Source organism: Eurosta solidaginis, chromosome 3 (genome assembly GCF_040869045.1).
Source record: "Eurosta solidaginis isolate ZX-2024a chromosome 3, ASM4086904v1, whole genome shotgun sequence".
In the NCBI taxonomy this organism is placed as follows: domain Eukaryota; kingdom Metazoa; phylum Arthropoda; class Insecta; order Diptera; family Tephritidae; genus Eurosta; species Eurosta solidaginis.
The window spans coordinates 263736407-263754274 of record NC_090321.1 but is presented as its reverse complement, the minus strand read 5'-3'; the positions used below and the strand labels follow the sequence as shown (position 1 = coordinate 263754274).

The following is a 17868-nucleotide window of genomic DNA, read 5'->3' as shown; positions in this document are numbered from 1 at the left end:
TAAAATCATTTCCAAATGTTCGTGCATGTTTGAGCTCATGCCCTGCGCTTGCCAGGCTAAGACTCCAGCTATTAGGAGTGATACAGCTGTCAGATCTAGAAGCAGCAAGTGGCTTAAGTCCTAGAAAGCTTATAGCATTTGCCAATAGGACGGCGTTATTTTATAACATAGGTCCTGGTTTTCAATAGGGTATTTCAGTTTGGTCGTTAAAATAAACTTCTGGTAACACTACGGACTCATTCAGTCTATGTGAGGTCCTCATGGACAGGCCAGTTCAACCTAACCAAACCTAACCCCAATTGTAAATAACCTTAAGGCAGATCTTACCAATTTTTCTCTAAAATGATATTTACTGTCACAACTTTACCATCTGATGAAATAACCAGCTGAAGTTAAAAGGGACTGTGAGCAGCCTATTAGTTTATATATATGCATGGCTGATTGCACGGTGGCTCGTATGACTTTTCAACTTACATCCCAGCCAGCATTTTTTGAAAATTTTGATCAAAAAATATTCAAATATCATATCATATCATTAAAATCAATGTATCGTCAGGAGAAAGTGTACGCTAAATGTGATTATTCTTGAATAATCATTAATGATTCATATTTTCAAACTCTTTTTATTCATCTTTTCATCATATTTGAATTTATTGGAAGATTGTACTTTACTTGTTTTGGAATAACATTTGATTACTTTTCATAGTAATTTTTTGATCATATTTAAGAACATTTTTCAATCATATTAAATGATGTTTTGGAATCATTTGTGAATACGATTATGACTCATTCAAAAAATCCATTAGGTGGCACACGGATCGAAAAAATTAGATAATAATTTGGAAATTTGAAACCGGGTTTTAAGTAACTTCTCGATGAGCTAGAGGCGAAAAATTTAGAGTTTAATTCAGAGGTCGATGACAGCCGATGACACAATACAAAAAGTTTCGATAGGGGGCGCACGGACTGAGATATTTAGAAAAATCATAAATGGACAAAAATCAGTGAAAAATGTCTCCGTATATAAAGACATATTCTTGCTAAACTTTGATTTTTAAATTTTGTCATAGAATTTGTAAAAATATTTATGAGAAGTAAAAATATAAAGGTGGGGCGCAATTGATTGACTAATAATATCTCCTTTCCTACCAACTTTCCAATCCAAGTAATGTGCGCTCCACTTTTATATTTTTACTTCTCATAAATATTTTTGCAATTTCTATGTCAAAATTTAAAAATCAAAGTCATACAAATATACAACATTGGTTAATTCGTTGCAGTTCTATAAAATAGAACAAAAACAGCAACAATACCAGTTTCTTTGAAAACCGCCTTACCAACAAGCATAACTTTAACACATAATTACATACGAAGTATGTAGTGCGTAAAAGAATAAAATATGCAACGAATGCAATTGGGAAAAACTTTACAACAACTAAGGCATGACGTGGCTGAATGCGTTTGTAACACTTCAACCATCGTAGGAATGCGGGTTTGAATCCCACTCCCGGGAGAACAGGCTTTGAAGAGATTTACAAGGTATAATCGAAACAGCTGTCGCCTTGTCCGTCCTGATGTCAGTTGTATAAATTTTTCCCAAATTATTAAAAAAATTATAGAAATCAAAGTTTATCAAGAATATGTCTTTATATAAGGATACATTTTTCGCTAATTTTTGTCCATTTATATAAAGGAAGTGCTTAAAATTGTATTTATTTTATTTTTATTTATTTTATATTTATCTTAAAAATCGCTTAGGTATGTACATCTGTTCACTACATATTTCATATCTTATACAGCCGATTATTTAGATATTGCGCATGGTACACGATTAGTGTTCAGCCTCATTCATGAAAGAAAAAGTATGAAGTCTTCGGCACAGCCGAAGACAGTCCCATCCTTACTTGTTCTTTTGTTTGTTCAATTTTATAGTCTTAAAATTTAATCATCAAAGTTATTCAAAAATGATTCCAGAAAGTGATCGAAAAATGATTTTCACTTTTTGATCATTAAAATTATTTATTTTGTTCAATTGTATGAAAATTCAATATTTATTCGCAAGGAGTAATCAAATTGTATTAATATGGAGGAAAGTTCAAAAATTAATCATCCAAATGCTGTGTGGGATAACACAAGTAAAATTCTTAGCTCGTATATAACATACTTTGTATTAAAATTCCTGAAAACGCTCATTTTATGTTAGGTGCACGGCGGTAGACAAAAACTCAACCAAGTGAGTATTATAAATTTGACCAATATGAAGCAAACAAATAAAACAGCAGTTTCATCTAACTTTAGTTTTAAAAAGCTCGTTGTATAACTAAACCCAAACTTGCAACATTTAAAATTACAATGCTTATCTGGCCGCGATTTTAAAACTCTTATTTTTCAAATTTTACCGCGGCATTACTTTGTGACGATAAAGACAAGTCGAACATGAATACACATTGAGCATTAAGCAAATGTGGGTTGGGAGTAATCAGCTTTTGCCGGTTGTGGCACAAAAAGTTGAGTCCACCTCAAAATGAGGAAGGACTGTGTTACAACAGAACTGAGATGAAAATAAGTCGTCGATTACATCACTTTTACGCTGATAGCCACATATATAAAGCAGGCATGCTTAACCAACGAAACGATATCATTTCGTTACGATAATCAACGTTAATAAACGAAACGAAGTCATTTCGTTTCGTTTATTAACGTTAAGATCGTCAAATTAACGAAATTATTTCGTTTCGTTTTCTGCCATATCAAAACGAAATCAAATCGTTTATGTTGATTATTAATTTCAAACTATGCTGGCAAAGCTGATTGATGGCGGAGTCATTAAAGGTGAAAACATTATCCAAGCTGATTGCAACTTTTCTCATGAATTTTGACAGTACGAACATTTCTCAGAGTATTTTTGACATTACCACCAACGAATTACACAAACAAATTACATAGAGTTTGTGTGTGTATGTGCGCTCGTTGTTGCCACCTTACGGCTTCACCATGGCTATAGCATTGCCAGCACAATTCAAACATAAAGTATCACGTTTTCGTTAACGTTTTTATCGTTAACGAAAGCTTTTCGTTTCGGTTAAAAACGAGATACAATTTATCTTGATAATTTCTTTATCGATAATATTTCGAAGTGTTTCAACGGAAACGGTGGAAATTTTTTGATAAACGATTAGCTTAACGTTAAGGTGCATCTCTGATATAAAGATTGACCTGTATCCAAACATTAATAATGCTAAGTAATTAGTATCTAGCTATTTTGCACAATGGTAGGTATAATAACAAATATGCTTAACCGAAAATATCAAAAATAACAGAATAACAATTTTAACGCTCTGCTTTCCTCGTTCACTGTTAAAGGTCATAGTCGCGGTTTGGGTTTCAGTCTCGTACGCTGAAGCTATTTACTCTTACTTACAATTGTTACGTTCCAATGAAGCGTGATCAAGATACGTAGAGAAATTGAACATGCAAATGCAACAACAAATTGATCTATATGGTTCACATTGTTGGCGCATTTGCATGTTAAATCTCTATCCGTATCTGGATCACGTTTCATTGGAACACGAGGAATAAGTACCAAATACACTAAAACTAGCAAGTTTATTTAGGTTGAATAAGGCATATGCCATGTGATATATGAAAAGTTGTCGAATGCATTTTAATATAAAATTTTTATTTTTCTCTCAGAAAGTCCAACTCCAACAAGAATAGAAAATGTATCTTGTGAAGTGTGAATCTTGTGCTTTCAAATTTACCATTAGGCACTTGACCCGTGTGTATGCTTCCTGGCTTTTTTCATGTAACAGAGTTAATTGTAATTTGCATGCGATCCTTCATATCCATTCACACCATTGTTATACATATTTATAGTATCAGTTTTCGTATAGAGAGCCCACTGTAAATTTACATACATATCTGTTAACACATATGCCTATAAATATACATACATATTAGGGCGGGTCGATTTAAAAATCGCTCATTGCTCTGTGAAAATCGTATTCTAGGGATCAAAATAAGAAACTTTGCTGAAGGAATCATACCTCTAAAACGAATTCTGATGTCCCCCAATTTGGGTCGAACTTTTGGGTAGGGGCAATTTCAATTCTACCTGCTGTGTCTTGTGGTGGCTTATAAAAAACAACACAAGCAATTTTACGATCTGCAATTGTGTCACAGTGATGCCTTGGTTTTAAAAGGGGGTTGTAAAAACGCTAATTTCTAATAATTTTTTTAAATTTCTTTTCTATTACTAAGTTAAATTCATTTTTTCATTTACATATGTTCTGACTAAATAAATTTCTAAAGAGAAAAATAAACTCCAAAAAGAAAAAACATAGGCATTTAAAAGTGGGATTTTTAAAATTTGCCCCTACGACCCAAGGGGGGGGGGGGGCATCAGAATTCGTTTTAGAGGTATGGTTCCTTCGGCAAAGTTTCTTATTTTGATCCCTAGAATATGATTTTCACAGAGCAATGGGCGATTTTTTTGCCTCCCCACAAATCGAGCCGGCCTAATACATATGTATATACTAACCTGGGTCGATTTGTATGGACGAAAGTTAACCGATATCGTGCCATCGATTTTTCGAAAGGATTTGAGCTCAGGAAAAAAAGTTCCACTACGCATACCCAAAAAAATAATTTTCGAGCCTGCGAAATTTCATTTGTTTGACTTTTTTCGACTTTGATTTCATTTCATTTAATTTACTTTATTAGTCTATGATTTCATTAATCTTACAGACTAGATTTAGATTCAAAAAATCTAAAATGATAATAAATTTATTTTATACATAATAAGAGTAAAGTTTAAAGCTAAAAGACGCTCTCGGGAGTGCGAAGTCAAGCACAAGGCTAAAAAAGATCCTGTTGTATTCATTGAGGGCCATAGTGATAGGATCAAAATTGTGATAATTAGCTCCGACTACTTTCACATGGAACGGATATTGGGCACGAAGGGTTCTGCCCGGGACAATGAAGCCAATTGCCGCTAGTAGTTCCGGGCGGCAACCCAACCACATATAAGATCATACACAAACAGCAGATACTGTATAGAACGTCTGGCTGCAAGCGACTTCATGTTTATGGGGGCACAGCAAGCGCGGTAAGAAGGTAATGGTTCTAAAAAATTAAGCGGTTGGAGTGCGAATCGAGTGAAACTTTTCTGTGCTCTTTCCAGTCTTTGAGAATGAGAGGAATAAATTGGGTTCCAAATTATGGGAGCATATTCCGCTTTGAGAGTACTAAGGAATTATATAAAATCTTTGTCTGGTGTATGGATCTTTGAAAGCTCGCCCATATCGCCGCAGGAAAGCCAAATTGGAATAGACCTTATGTAGAAAGGAGCTAATATGATTAGCGAAGGTAAAACCAGAGTCAAACATTACTTCAAGAGCAATGAATTCCCTAACGCTAGATCATCAGCAATGGCTACAGCTTGCGTAATAGTAGGCTGTGGGTGACAGTATCAACTGCCTTCGCGAACTCAGTATATACAACATCAACTTGCTGTCCATTTTTGAACGACGAAATCAAAAATGAGAAAATGAGGCTAGGTTCGTAACTGTGGAGCGACCACTGAGAAACTCGTGTTGACACTCATCTATGGATCCTTTTATTGCAAAGGGCAGCTTCTCTTTTACCACTTTTTCAAATAGCTTCGAGCAAGTGGACAGTTTAGAGATGGGTCTATAGTTGGTTACAACGTTTTTGTTGCCTGATTTAAAGACGGGAGAAATCGAGGCTATTTTCCGCCTATCGACAAATTATCTCTTGCTAGGGATAAATTGAAAATGTAACTTAATGGGACGCAAAAATGCTACATTTCTTTAGAATAAACGACGAAAGCCCGTCATTATCACTTTTTATTGACGTTTCTAGAGCTAGAATGGCTTTCATAACGTCTTCTTCTGAGACTAACATGGATCCGAAATCAACCGTTTGTTCGACGTCGGCGGAAAAGTTACTAGCAGAGTTGCTAGTTACGAAGTTTGATTTAAAGAAATCTGCGAAAAGGTTAACAGTATCCAATAAGCTCTGAGAAGCTATACCGCAGTACGACATACAATTTGGGATATTAGAGCAACCTTTTTTAGATCGTATATATCTCCAGAACGCCTTCTAATGTTTTTTTCATCACCTACTAAAAAATGTTCATTTGATTATAAAATTTTCATGTATACCCTGTCCGACCCAAAAATGTCCGCTAAAAACGTTATCGATAACAGTTTTTTTTTGTCGTTTTTAGCGGACATTTTTAGGTCGGACAGGGTATACATGAACATTTTTTTAGTAGGTCATGAAATAAACCTTAAAAATCAAAGTCTAAAAAATGAAATTTCGCAGGCTCGAAAATTATTTTTTTGGGTATGCGTAGTGGAACTTTTTTTCCTGAGCCCAAATCCTATCGAAAAATCGATGGCGCGATATCGGTTAATAAATCGACCCAGTCTAATATATACATTTGCTTCTGTAATTACTAATCCTCTATAATCATTTCTTACATTAAATTTGGTACTTAATACATACTTACTAAACCCTTAAATACTTTCAGGGCTACCTCAAATCTTTGGGTATGGCACGTACCGCCGAAGTAAAACGTGATGCACGTATTGGTGAAGCTGAGGCGCGTAGTGATGCAAAAATTAAAGAAGCCATCGCTGAGGAGCAACGAATGGCCTCACGTTTTCTAAACGATACCGAAATTGCCAAAGCACAACGTGATTTTGAATTAAAAAAAGCTGCCTACGATGTTGAAGTACAAACGAAGAAAGCCGAAGCAGAAATGGCATATGAATTGCAAGCAGCCAAAACAAAGCAGCGCATTAAAGAAGAACAAATGCAAGTGAAAGTCATTGAACGTACACAAGAAATTGCTGTACAAGAACAAGAGATACAACGTCGTGAAAAAGAGCTGGAAGCAACTGTACGTCGACCGGCAGAAGCGGAGAAATTTCGTTTGGAAAAAATTGCCGAAGCCAATAAAATGCGTGTAGTTATGGAAGCTGAGGCAGAAGCTGAATCGGTATGTGAAAATAAATTAGTATACTTGTTGTTCTTTTAAAAAAGCAAATTAAAATTTATTTTAAATTTTATAGATTAAAATACGTGGTGAAGCTGAAGCGTTTGCCATCGAAGCTAAAGCTAAGGCTGAGGCAGTACAAATGGCACAAAAAGCAGAAGCTTGGCGTGAATATCGGGAAGCAGCCATGGTTGAAATGCTACTGGAAACCTTGCCGAAGGTAATTTGATTGATTACATCATGCTATTGCGGTCATAGACATTTCGTCTGATGAGTTGCAGATTGACCTATCACGGCTGCTGGGTTGGTTAAAAAAATCTAAGTACATACTTTTTGTGAAGACTAGTCTATGAGTTTCTTGTGGTTTTAGCGGTAAAAACATATACTCTAGCAGATACATAAAATTTCTCAATGAACATCAGTTATACTATGTTCAGACAGAAAAATAAATTGAGGCAATTTCGATTTAGATTTAAATTGAGTGGTGTTCATACAACTCAATTTAGCTAACACAATAGTAATTTACAACATATAAAATTGAAACAACACCTTTTAGTCGTTCAAATTGTTTTATTTATAACAATACAATTGTTTCGACACGCGCGTGGTGTCATCATCAGTTGCTGGTTTTCAACTAACCATTGTCAACAGAAATTAACAAGTAATCACTCAGTGAAGCATTAAAACAAAAACAAAACAAAAAACTGATGCAATGCAAATACAATGTAAAGAGAAATGAAACAAAGATAAAAAAAAAATTAATATGCAATAACAAAATTAATATAATACTAACAATATAATACTAACAAGACACGGAACTAGCGAAGTTTACTGCAACGCTGTGAAGAGACTAGAATACAGTGGACCAGTATCACGATTTACTGAGACATTTTTGTTTACATAAATATGTAATGATTCTAAAATATTCAATCTATTTACATTAGATTCAGATTTAATTAATTTGCAATCGTCAAAACTTATCGAGTGCTGATTCGATAAAGCGTGTTCAGCGATTCCACTTTTCGGTTCAATATTTTTTATGTATTTCAAGTGTTCGTTGAACCTGGTCCGAACAGTGCGCGTCGATTGGCCAATGTATTTTGCGCCACATTCTTTCCCGTCGTCATCTTTGTATGAGCAAGTGATGGAGTAAATTCCCGGTTTGTCCAGACTTTCACACTTATCTTTGGCTGAATTCAGTAAGGATTTAAGTTTTGTTGTCGTTTTCGGAGCGACTTTTAAATCTACTGCATTAAATATTTTTTTAATATTATCAAAAGATCGCGAATCAAATGTCATGCTACACCAAGACCTACTTTTATCTTACACGCCAACCGTTTCGAAAAAAGAACTGCTCTCACATCGATCTTTTTTGGTTCGGTGTTTTCTCACTAGCTGCTCTATACTGCTAGAGCTATACCCATTTGTTTCTGCAATATGTATTATTGTCTGCTTTTCTTTTTTATATGCGTTATCGCTCAGTGGTACATTTACAAGACGATGCACCATCGAATTGAAAGCAGTTAATTTGTGAGAGTAGTGATGGTTCGACTCAATTGGGATAAAGCGCTCAGTCGACTCTCACAAATTAGCTGCTTTCAATTCGATGGTGCATCGTCTTGTAAATGTCCCACTGAGCGATGACGCATATAAAAAAGAAAAGCAGACAATAATACATATTGCAGAAACAAATGGGTATAGCTCTAGCAGTATAGAGCAGCTAGTGAGAAAACACCGAACCAAAAAAGATCGACGTGAGAGCAGTTCTTTTTTCGAAACGGTTGGCGTGGAAGATAAAAGTAGGTCTTGGTGTAGGATGACATATGATTCGCGATCTTTTGATAATATTAAAAAAATATTTAATGCAGTAGATTTAAAAGTCGCTCCGAAAACGACAACAAAACTCAAATCCTTACTGAATTCAGCCAAAGATAAGTGTGAAAGTCTGGACAAACCGGGAATTTACTCCATCAGTTGCTCATACAAAGATGACGACGGGAAAGAATGTGGCGCAAAATACAATGGCCAATCGACACGCACTGTTCGGACCAGGTTCAACGAACACTTGAAATACATAAAAAATATTGAACCGAAAAGTGGAATCGCTGAACACGCTTTATCAAATCAGCACTCGATAAGTATTGACGATTGCAAATTAATTAAATCTGAATCTAATGTAAATAGATTGAATATTTTAGAATCGTTACATATTTATGTAAACAAAAATGTCTCAGTAAATTGTGATACTGGTTCACTGTATTCTATTCTCTTCACAGCGTTGCAGTAAACTTCGCTAGTTCCGTGTCTTGTTAGTACATATTAATTTTGTTATTGCATATTATTTTTTTTCTTTGTTTCATTTCTCTTTACATTGTATTTGCATTGTATCAGTTGTTTGCTTTGTTTTTGTTTTAATGCTTCAATGAGTGATTTTGTTAGGCTTACTTGTTAATTTCTGTTGACAATGGTTAGTTGATAACTAGCAACTGATGATGACACCACGCGCGTGTCGAAACAATTGTATTGTTATAAATAAAATTTAAACGACTAAAAGGTGTTGTTTCAATTTTATATGTTGTATCGTTGCGTTGCGTTCAATTTTATGTGTTGCACTCTAAAATTAAAATTGTTTAACAATAGTAATTTGATAGCTGCTTTGCTCATCTCTACAGCAACAATATACCTTTGTTCAGACTGACAAAATGTGCTTGTTGGCATTAGGCGAATGGAATTGAATGAAAACATAAATCTTTGAAATTTTTGTGTGTTGTAAGAAAATTTGTTCAATATTTTGGTTTAATTTTGAGTTTGCCATCTTCTTTTCACAATCCCTACTCCAGTGAAATGAAAAAAGTAAAATCAGCTGATGAGATGAGCCAACTATATAGTTGAGCCATGCGTAACTGACGTTTAAATCTACTCAATAAACACACTTTACAAGGTTGCATTTGCAGTTTGAAACAATTTATTACGCAATTTTTTTTTTAAATTGACAATTTATTATTACAATTTATTATATGATAAATTGCCCAAATGGAATAAATTGCCAATTTGGTGTGTGTTTGTACATAGTATTAGACACTTTTATTTCTTGAGTTTCAGTAAGAACTATTCCCAGTGAGAAATATTTTGGTTTCAACTCTTATTTTAAAGCACTGACGTTTCAGATCGAATATCAAAAAACCAGAACTAAGGGACTAAATTGAATTTCGATCTTATCTCAGCACTTTCTAATTTAAAAATAAAATAATTGAAAAAAATTTTTAATTTAACAGGTTTTATTGAAAACAATACTTACATGAAGTAATAATAATACTAAAAGCTAGAAAATAATTAGGTAGGTCCTAGGTACTAGTCATCACACTCCTAATCAATATAATTGTCTGATCAACGCCCTAGATTGATGAGGAGTGTGATGACTAGTACCTAGGACCTACCTAATTATTTTCTAGCTTTTAGTATTATTACTTCATGTAAGTGTTGTTTTCAATAAAACCGTTTAACTTAAAATTTATTTTTTTTTAATTATTTTATTTTCAAGTTTTTATTCTTTATTTAATTGCCTATTATTTCCCATTCCATTTAGTTCATTTAGTGACTCATTATTACAAGGACTCTTTCCTGACAATTTGTTACAATCTAAGTCCTCAATACATAATCCTTTCAAAGACTTTACTCGACTCTGCGCCACGCATGCTTGTCCCTTCTCCAACTCCAAAATATTTTGATGTCACTTCTACCGGACTGTATGTAACATTTGTTCCAAATATGAGCCAAATCGGACATCATAGGTCGCTTTCTATTCTTGTATGTATTATGTGTTCCAAATATGAGCCAAATCGGACCAAAAATACGATCTTTGGGAATATCTCGATCCTTGCGCCACCTAGTGGCGATTCCTTTTCATAGGTCGCTTTCTATTCTTGTATGTATTATGTGTTCCAAATGTGAGCCAAATCGGACCACAAATACGATTTTTGTGAATATCTCGATCCTTGCGCTACATAGCGGCGAATTTTTATCTTATTATTGCATTGTCATCGGGTTCTGAACTATATTCCACGTTTCAAGCTTGTAGCTTATCGGGAAGTTACTTCAAATTTAATAACAAAATTCGTTCACAACGGCCGGCCGTGCAGCCTGTCAAGTCAACCTAAATAAAACCGTAAAAAAAATTTTTATTGGCTTATATTGTTAAATGCTTATAATATAATTGTAATTTATTTTTAAGGTTGCCGCTGAAGTAGCTGCTCCTCTATCGCAAGCTAAGAAGATTACGATGGTTTCAAGCGGACAAGGTGAAATTGGTGCTGCCAAATTGACGGGCGAAGTTTTGCAGATCGTAAATAAAGTACCAGAATTGGTTAAAAATATTACTGGCGTCGATATTGCTCGGGTACGTCCAAATTCTGAATTCATATAAAAGTGAGAGAGAGAGCAGATAGGCAGAAAAGTGAAAATTTTAAAGCGATATAAAAAGTAAATGATAGAAACTTCGACACTTTTTTTGTACAATGCTATACACCCGAAACGTGGAACGAAAAGACTTGATAAAATTAATAAAAATAAATGCATTTTTGAGCTGCAAGAAAAATTATGTACACGTACTTTTTTGTGTGCTTATTTTTAACTATGTTATTACTGATCTTTTATTATATTTATCATTTCAATGTTTCAAGAGAAATATTTGTAAGCTTAGTTGGACAGTAATAAAATTGTTTTGCGATACTGTAATCCAATAAGTATTAGCTATGAAATTTTATTGCTCAAATGCATTAAGTAGTGTTATCATACATAGGGAAGTTGATACATTGCCGTGCAATTTTAGGAAATCAATAGTAGTTTAAATAAATTTGCTTTACCTAGTGAAGACTGGAACAAACTCGAAATAGGATAAATCAATTTCGCATATTTGGCCATTTGTATATTACTAAATTTAAAATTCTGACGTAGTGTTGTTAGTAAAAAAAAGGTTTATAGTGTGACTTATCAGTGAGTATCAAAACGTAATTGCTAATGCAAATCAAATTGCATTATAACTAAGCACTACTTTATTGATTTGTCTCTGTTTTTTTTTACTGCAGTATAGCAACGTATAAACACTCTTTTAACAAACTACTTCATTAAAATTATACAAAGTTATTTATTATTCTAAAACTGATCTTTTCACTATGAATATAATAATTAGTTTTATGTGATTTTAAAATATAATTTAATTAAAATATATTTGTATTTTATTTATTTACACTTTTCTTTTTTAATTTTTTTCAGTCCGTACATGCTGGCTAAAACACAAACACTGCTTCTAAAAACAAAAAAACAATAAATATAGAAAAATATTTTTGAATAATGTATACAAAACTCAAAAATAAAAAAAAAAACTGAAATTGTAAAACCCAAGTTTCTTGAACAAAAACTGAAAAAAACTATATACGTCTTATATACTTTTGTATGTGCTTCTGCTATTGTAAAACTTTAATTTCAACTCAAAAACTTTTTGTCGAAAATTAAATCACAAAGTATACAATCATAGCCTGTACAACAAAAAAAAATTCTCTAAAAAATAACTTTTAATTAAGAATATTTACAGTTTTCTAAATCGATCATAATTTTAAGCACAAATTTACAATACCTTTAAATATAAAAAAAAAAACAGTGTTTTGACGGTTGAGTGAAATAACCTCTCGCGCAGCTTGTTTGAAAATCCGGCGTCTAAGCAATCCATCGAAGAACCGCTTATTTCTAAATTTTACTTAGAAATTCCTTATTATAGATTAGCAAATGACAAATTCGAATACAAAAGCCATATTACAATATTCAATGCATTGGTCAATATATTCATGAGATAGGGTGTTTTTGAAATGATAATGAGATATAGTGTTTTTCAATCAACTTCTGAAACTCACTCATCCGTTGATATGCCCCTATAATATGTGCTATTTAAAAAAATATGTATACTTACTTTGTTAAGTCATATAGCAAGTATACTCGTACCTAAAATGTATTGAATAAATTATAAATTTTTCTCAAATATTGACTCACAATAAACACTACGGACACATTCAGTCTATGTGACGACCTTACCAACCGGCCAGTTTGACTTAACTTGACTCGCTGCAACAGTCGAATTTGTGTACTGAAAGTGTTTAAAAATATATTTGCTTTCTGTACACGTACACACAAATTTATAACCAGCTCAATTCTAAATAACTTCCAAAATCATTATACATACCTGGTTTCACACTTGACCATCGTTCATCTGTAAACAAAATTTATGTACGTAGTATGGAACTGGACAAAATGAAGTTTTAATTGCACAGAAGCAACACCATTCGTGCATTTAAAGGACGTTATTTCAATCAATTTATATGAATACGGTCGAAAGCTCCTTTGTATCAGCGGCAATGAGAAAGACACTTCAAGCGACGCGAGGGTGGAAAAAATAGTGCATTATTTTTCAAGAAATACGTGTAAATTTGTTTAAAGTAGTAAAATAGGTATTTGTAAAGTCTATGTCCTTTTGGAATATCGTCGTTGGATGAGCGGAAGAACATTATCTCGAAATTAGTTTCAAAAACATTCTATTTTAGCAAAATATTTAAAACGTTCTATGTAAAAATTTATTTAAAGTACATCATAACTCGAGTGGCTCAGAATATCTTTGGTGAGTTTTATAATTGAATTCTAGAATTCGAAGTTTTCAAATGGATCGATTCCGGGCAACATTTTTTTAAGGAAATCCTGAAATGCAAATGGGATGAACTTAAACTCGGCCAAGAACATAAATTTGCATAAAAATAAAATAAAATTTAAGCTTAATTCTGTATTACATTTATAAAACAAAATTAAACATACTGAAACTTTTTTCAGCTTCTTATAAAATTGTTTAAACAACATTTTTAATCAAGTAATAAATTAAATACCTTGCCCGCCACAGCACAAGTTTTTAAACCTTTGTTTCTAAAACCATCGCTGCTTAAAATCATGTAAACTGTAATAAATGTTAAATAAGTACGGAACAATGTTCTTTCAGAGTTCAAAATGGAATTCCCTTTTTATTCATGAACCGCTTTCTTAAATTACTAATACATATTTACACTAATACTTACAACCTAGATGTACATGAATTCATAATGAGTAAATGCTAGTCAGCGTATTCTAGGAACACATTATGTATATATGTATGGGGTTCTACAGTCAATATGACTAATGGGCACATATGTCGGTCAGTGTGACTAATCGACATATGTGTCGGTCAATGTGGCGGGTTGACAAATGTAAACAAACTCATGCTGAGTTCAAGTGCTTATTTGGGTCAGTAAAATATGACTACTTGTGTGGTCTATAAGTGTGTGTATATTTTGTATCGTTCAATGCATTCGAAGTGAGGTGCATTCCAAGTAACACTACAAAACCAAATGAAAAATATTTTCTTTAAGAAACATAAAAGTGACCGAAAAACTTATAATTTGCTTTCTTTTCTCGTGTAACACTTCGAAATTGGAGTTGTAAAAGAAGAAAATATTTGAGAAAAATTATTGCTTCAACTACATATGTGCTAAGTCGCTTTTTTTTGTAAAATTATATTTTAATGCAGTTTTAAAACTGAATTCAAAATACAACGATCACAAGAAAAAAATATTTTGATTTTTAATTTTTATGTGCTGTTTGCAATGATGTGTAAATGTGCTAAGTCGTCAACTGTTCAAAAAATGTGCTAAGTCAACCAGTCAATAATATCAATCTGAATTACTAGTCATTTCCTTGTGTGTCATTTTATTTACTTATTTAATTCATTCAGTCTAAAAGTACATGCTTTGTTGTTGTTGTTGTATTAACGATAAAGACACTCCCCGAAGGCTTTGGGCCGATGTTGATGGTCCTTTGCCGCATATAGATCCAGTACGTTCCGGTAACAAAGCACTATTAAGGTACTAGTCCGACCATCTCGGGAACGATTTATATGACCACATTAAACCTTCTAGGCCACCCCATCCTCCCCATCCCCTAGTTCCATGAGGAACTTGGGGTCGCCAGAGCCTCGGCTGTCAATGAAACGGAATTCGCCACGGGTAGGTGAGGTTGGCAATTGGGTTGGAGAAGCTATATATTGCGCTGGGAACCCCTTCAGAGGGTTGCCTACACAACCCCTTGAAATTGGATTCACCCAATTGAGACATACCTTTGGTGTTTGATAAATGCTTTGCCCTGACCATAATCTACTTCAATTCTTACATGTCGATAACTACATGCTTTGTTACAGACTAGTCAAAAATAGAAAACAATTACAGCTTAAACTTATATAAGCTGTAAAATTAAGAACACAACTGAATCGATTTGCTAGATGTATAGTCCTAGTTATAGGTTCATTCATAGCATAATTCGTTTTAAGAGTTCTTTCGATAAATAATCTATTATGCCCACGCAATGTAATATATGGAATGAACAAATTAGATAAATCAGCAATTCCTGCTAAAGTTTATTACATTATAGGCAAGCATAAGTGAGATAAAAGTTCTTCTGTCATGCAAAGCCTGAAGACCATCCAATTTGTGCCTTCTGCTATATTATGTAAGACCGTCTGGCCAGTAAAGCATACGTAAAGCAATTTTTGTAAAAAGTTGTTGAACTTTCTCACTTTTATAGGAGTTAGATTCATAGAAAGGATTCCATATTATTGAGCAATATTCAAGACCACTTCTGACCAAGGATATATAAGGTGCCTTCAACGTCAAAGGGTCCTTAAAGTCACTGGTATTACGTCTACTGAACCCAACCATTGCAACAAATTTTGAAACAATGAAGTCAATGCTACCCAAAAAAAGAGAGTTTGGAGTTAAAAATTACGCTCAAGTCTTTACTCTCTTGACAACGATTAAGAGATTTAGTATTTAGTTTGTAGATAAAGTATGTGGCAGTTGTCTTTTTCGAATAAGACACAACACAGCATTTGTTTCAATTTAAATATAAATTATTGTGTGCGCACCATCCAGCAAAAGAGTCCAGATGAGAACCGTTAGAAATAGTTTGACAAATAAATATGGCGGCCACCGTGGTGTGATGGTAGCGTGATCCGCTTATCACACCGTATGCCCTGGGTTCAACTCCCGGGCAAAGCAACATCAAAATTTTAGAAATAAGGTTTTTCAATTAGAAGAAAATTTTTCTAAGCGGGGTCGCCCCTCGGCAGTGTTTGGCAAGCGCTCCGGGTGTATTTCTGCCATGAAAAGCTCTCAGTGAAAACTCATCTGCCTTGCAGATGCCGTTCGGAGTCGGCATAAAACATGTAGGTCCCGTCCGGCCAATTTGTAGGGAAAATCAAGAGGAGCACGACGCAAATTGGAAGAGAAGCTCGGCCTTAGATCTCTTCGGAGGTTATCACGCCTTACATTTATTTTTTTTTTTTATAGTTTTAGTGTTTTATTTCAATCATTAAAGGTGAGGAGTGATGGGAAAACATATTGAGTAAAAAGTGCTAAGTGCATAAAATGTGTGTGCTAAGTCATAAAATAGCTGCTGAGTTGGCATACATGATTTTTATTTATCTTTTTCAAAGCTTCTACATTCAAAAGCATTGCAATTAAGGTATCCTCATTCACAGTTTTGAAAAAAGAAGGTTATTTCAAAAGTTATTAATTTTTTTCGTCTCCTGTAAAATTCGTAAAAGTTGACTGAGCACATTTTCACACTAAGCTAACGATATGTGAAACTACCTATTTTCACAGTTCTATATATTCATATGTATACAAGTATGCAATTTTATACTATTTTTATTTGTAAATAAATATAATTAAAACTGAAAAAATCTTATTAAATTTAAAGTTTCGATTTAATACATGTATGTAAATCTACTTCAAAAACCTAAAATGTTTATTATTATAAAATTTGTATCAAATTTTAATAGCTTATTTTAGGAATACCGAGTTCATCAAAGGCTGAACCCCAAACTCGGAAAATGAAAGCGAGGGTAGAGATGTATCCAGAAAATGCAGCATTAAGGCACTTGGTACATAGACATGAAAGAACACCTCTTACACAAGATGCATATAAGAGAGAACTTGAGGTCATATATAATATCGCTACAAACAACGAATATAAAAAAACACTAGTAGATAAGCTCAGAAGGACAAATGGAGAACCAAAAAGAAATAATGAAAAGGAAAATAATAGCTGGACGACTATGACATATACTGGAAAAGCAACATATAAATTGGCAATCTTCTTTAAAAAATACAACATTAACACAGCATTCAAAACATCGAAAAATCTAGGGCGAAAACTAAGAACTAACACTAACTCAGAGGATCCGTTTAGCAGCCACGGCGTATAGAAGCTTACCTGCGGATGCCAACATAGTTTCATAGGACAAAACGGACAGCAAATAAGAACGAGGTTCAGAGAAAATATTAGAGATTACAACAAAAAAATACGGAATCCAAACATTATACCCGAGTCTAACTTCGCGAATCACATGGTCGAGAATGAATGTTCCCCAGCAAACATCAATAAAACAGTTAGGGTTCTTCACATACAAGCAAAAGGCCGACGTCTCAACGTACTCGAAAACATGGAAATCTACAAACAGAAAACATTCGACGGTAGAATAATAAACGAACAGATAAACACAATTTCTGACACAATATTCGAGCATTTGAAACTTGTTTACAAGAAACAAAGTAATCACACAGGTACAACAGACAAACACACAACAACAAATAAACACAAAACAATTAACGCACCAAAACAACAACCCACAAAGAAGGTCAGTCGACTAAAATTACGGATTTTTACCTGCCCCAGTCAGCCACACAAATCGATCAGTAAAAATCACCCCCGGTTCTGAA

The 17868-nt window shown here is 33.7% G+C and overlaps 1 protein-coding gene across 2 annotated transcripts in view; it reads left to right on the top strand.

Annotated features, from left to right (window-relative positions):
- The window catches only part of Flo1 (flotillin-1), a 33503-nt gene extending 16674 nt beyond the window's left edge, over positions 1-16829 (top strand). Inside the window, exons 5-9 of one of the 2 annotated variants that reach the window (XM_067776233.1) lie at positions 2204-2233; positions 6557-7027; positions 7101-7244; positions 11256-11420; positions 12296-16829. In XM_067776233.1, coding sequence (XP_067632334.1) covers positions 2204-2233; positions 6557-7027; positions 7101-7244; positions 11256-11420; positions 12296-12313 — 828 coding nt within the window. In that variant the 3' untranslated portion in view covers positions 12314-16829. The remainder of the gene's footprint in view (positions 1-2203; positions 2234-6556; positions 7028-7100; positions 7245-11255; positions 11421-12295) is intronic. The other variant, XM_067776234.1, reaches the window with a different exon arrangement.
- Positions 16830-17868: the final 1039 nt, after the last annotated feature.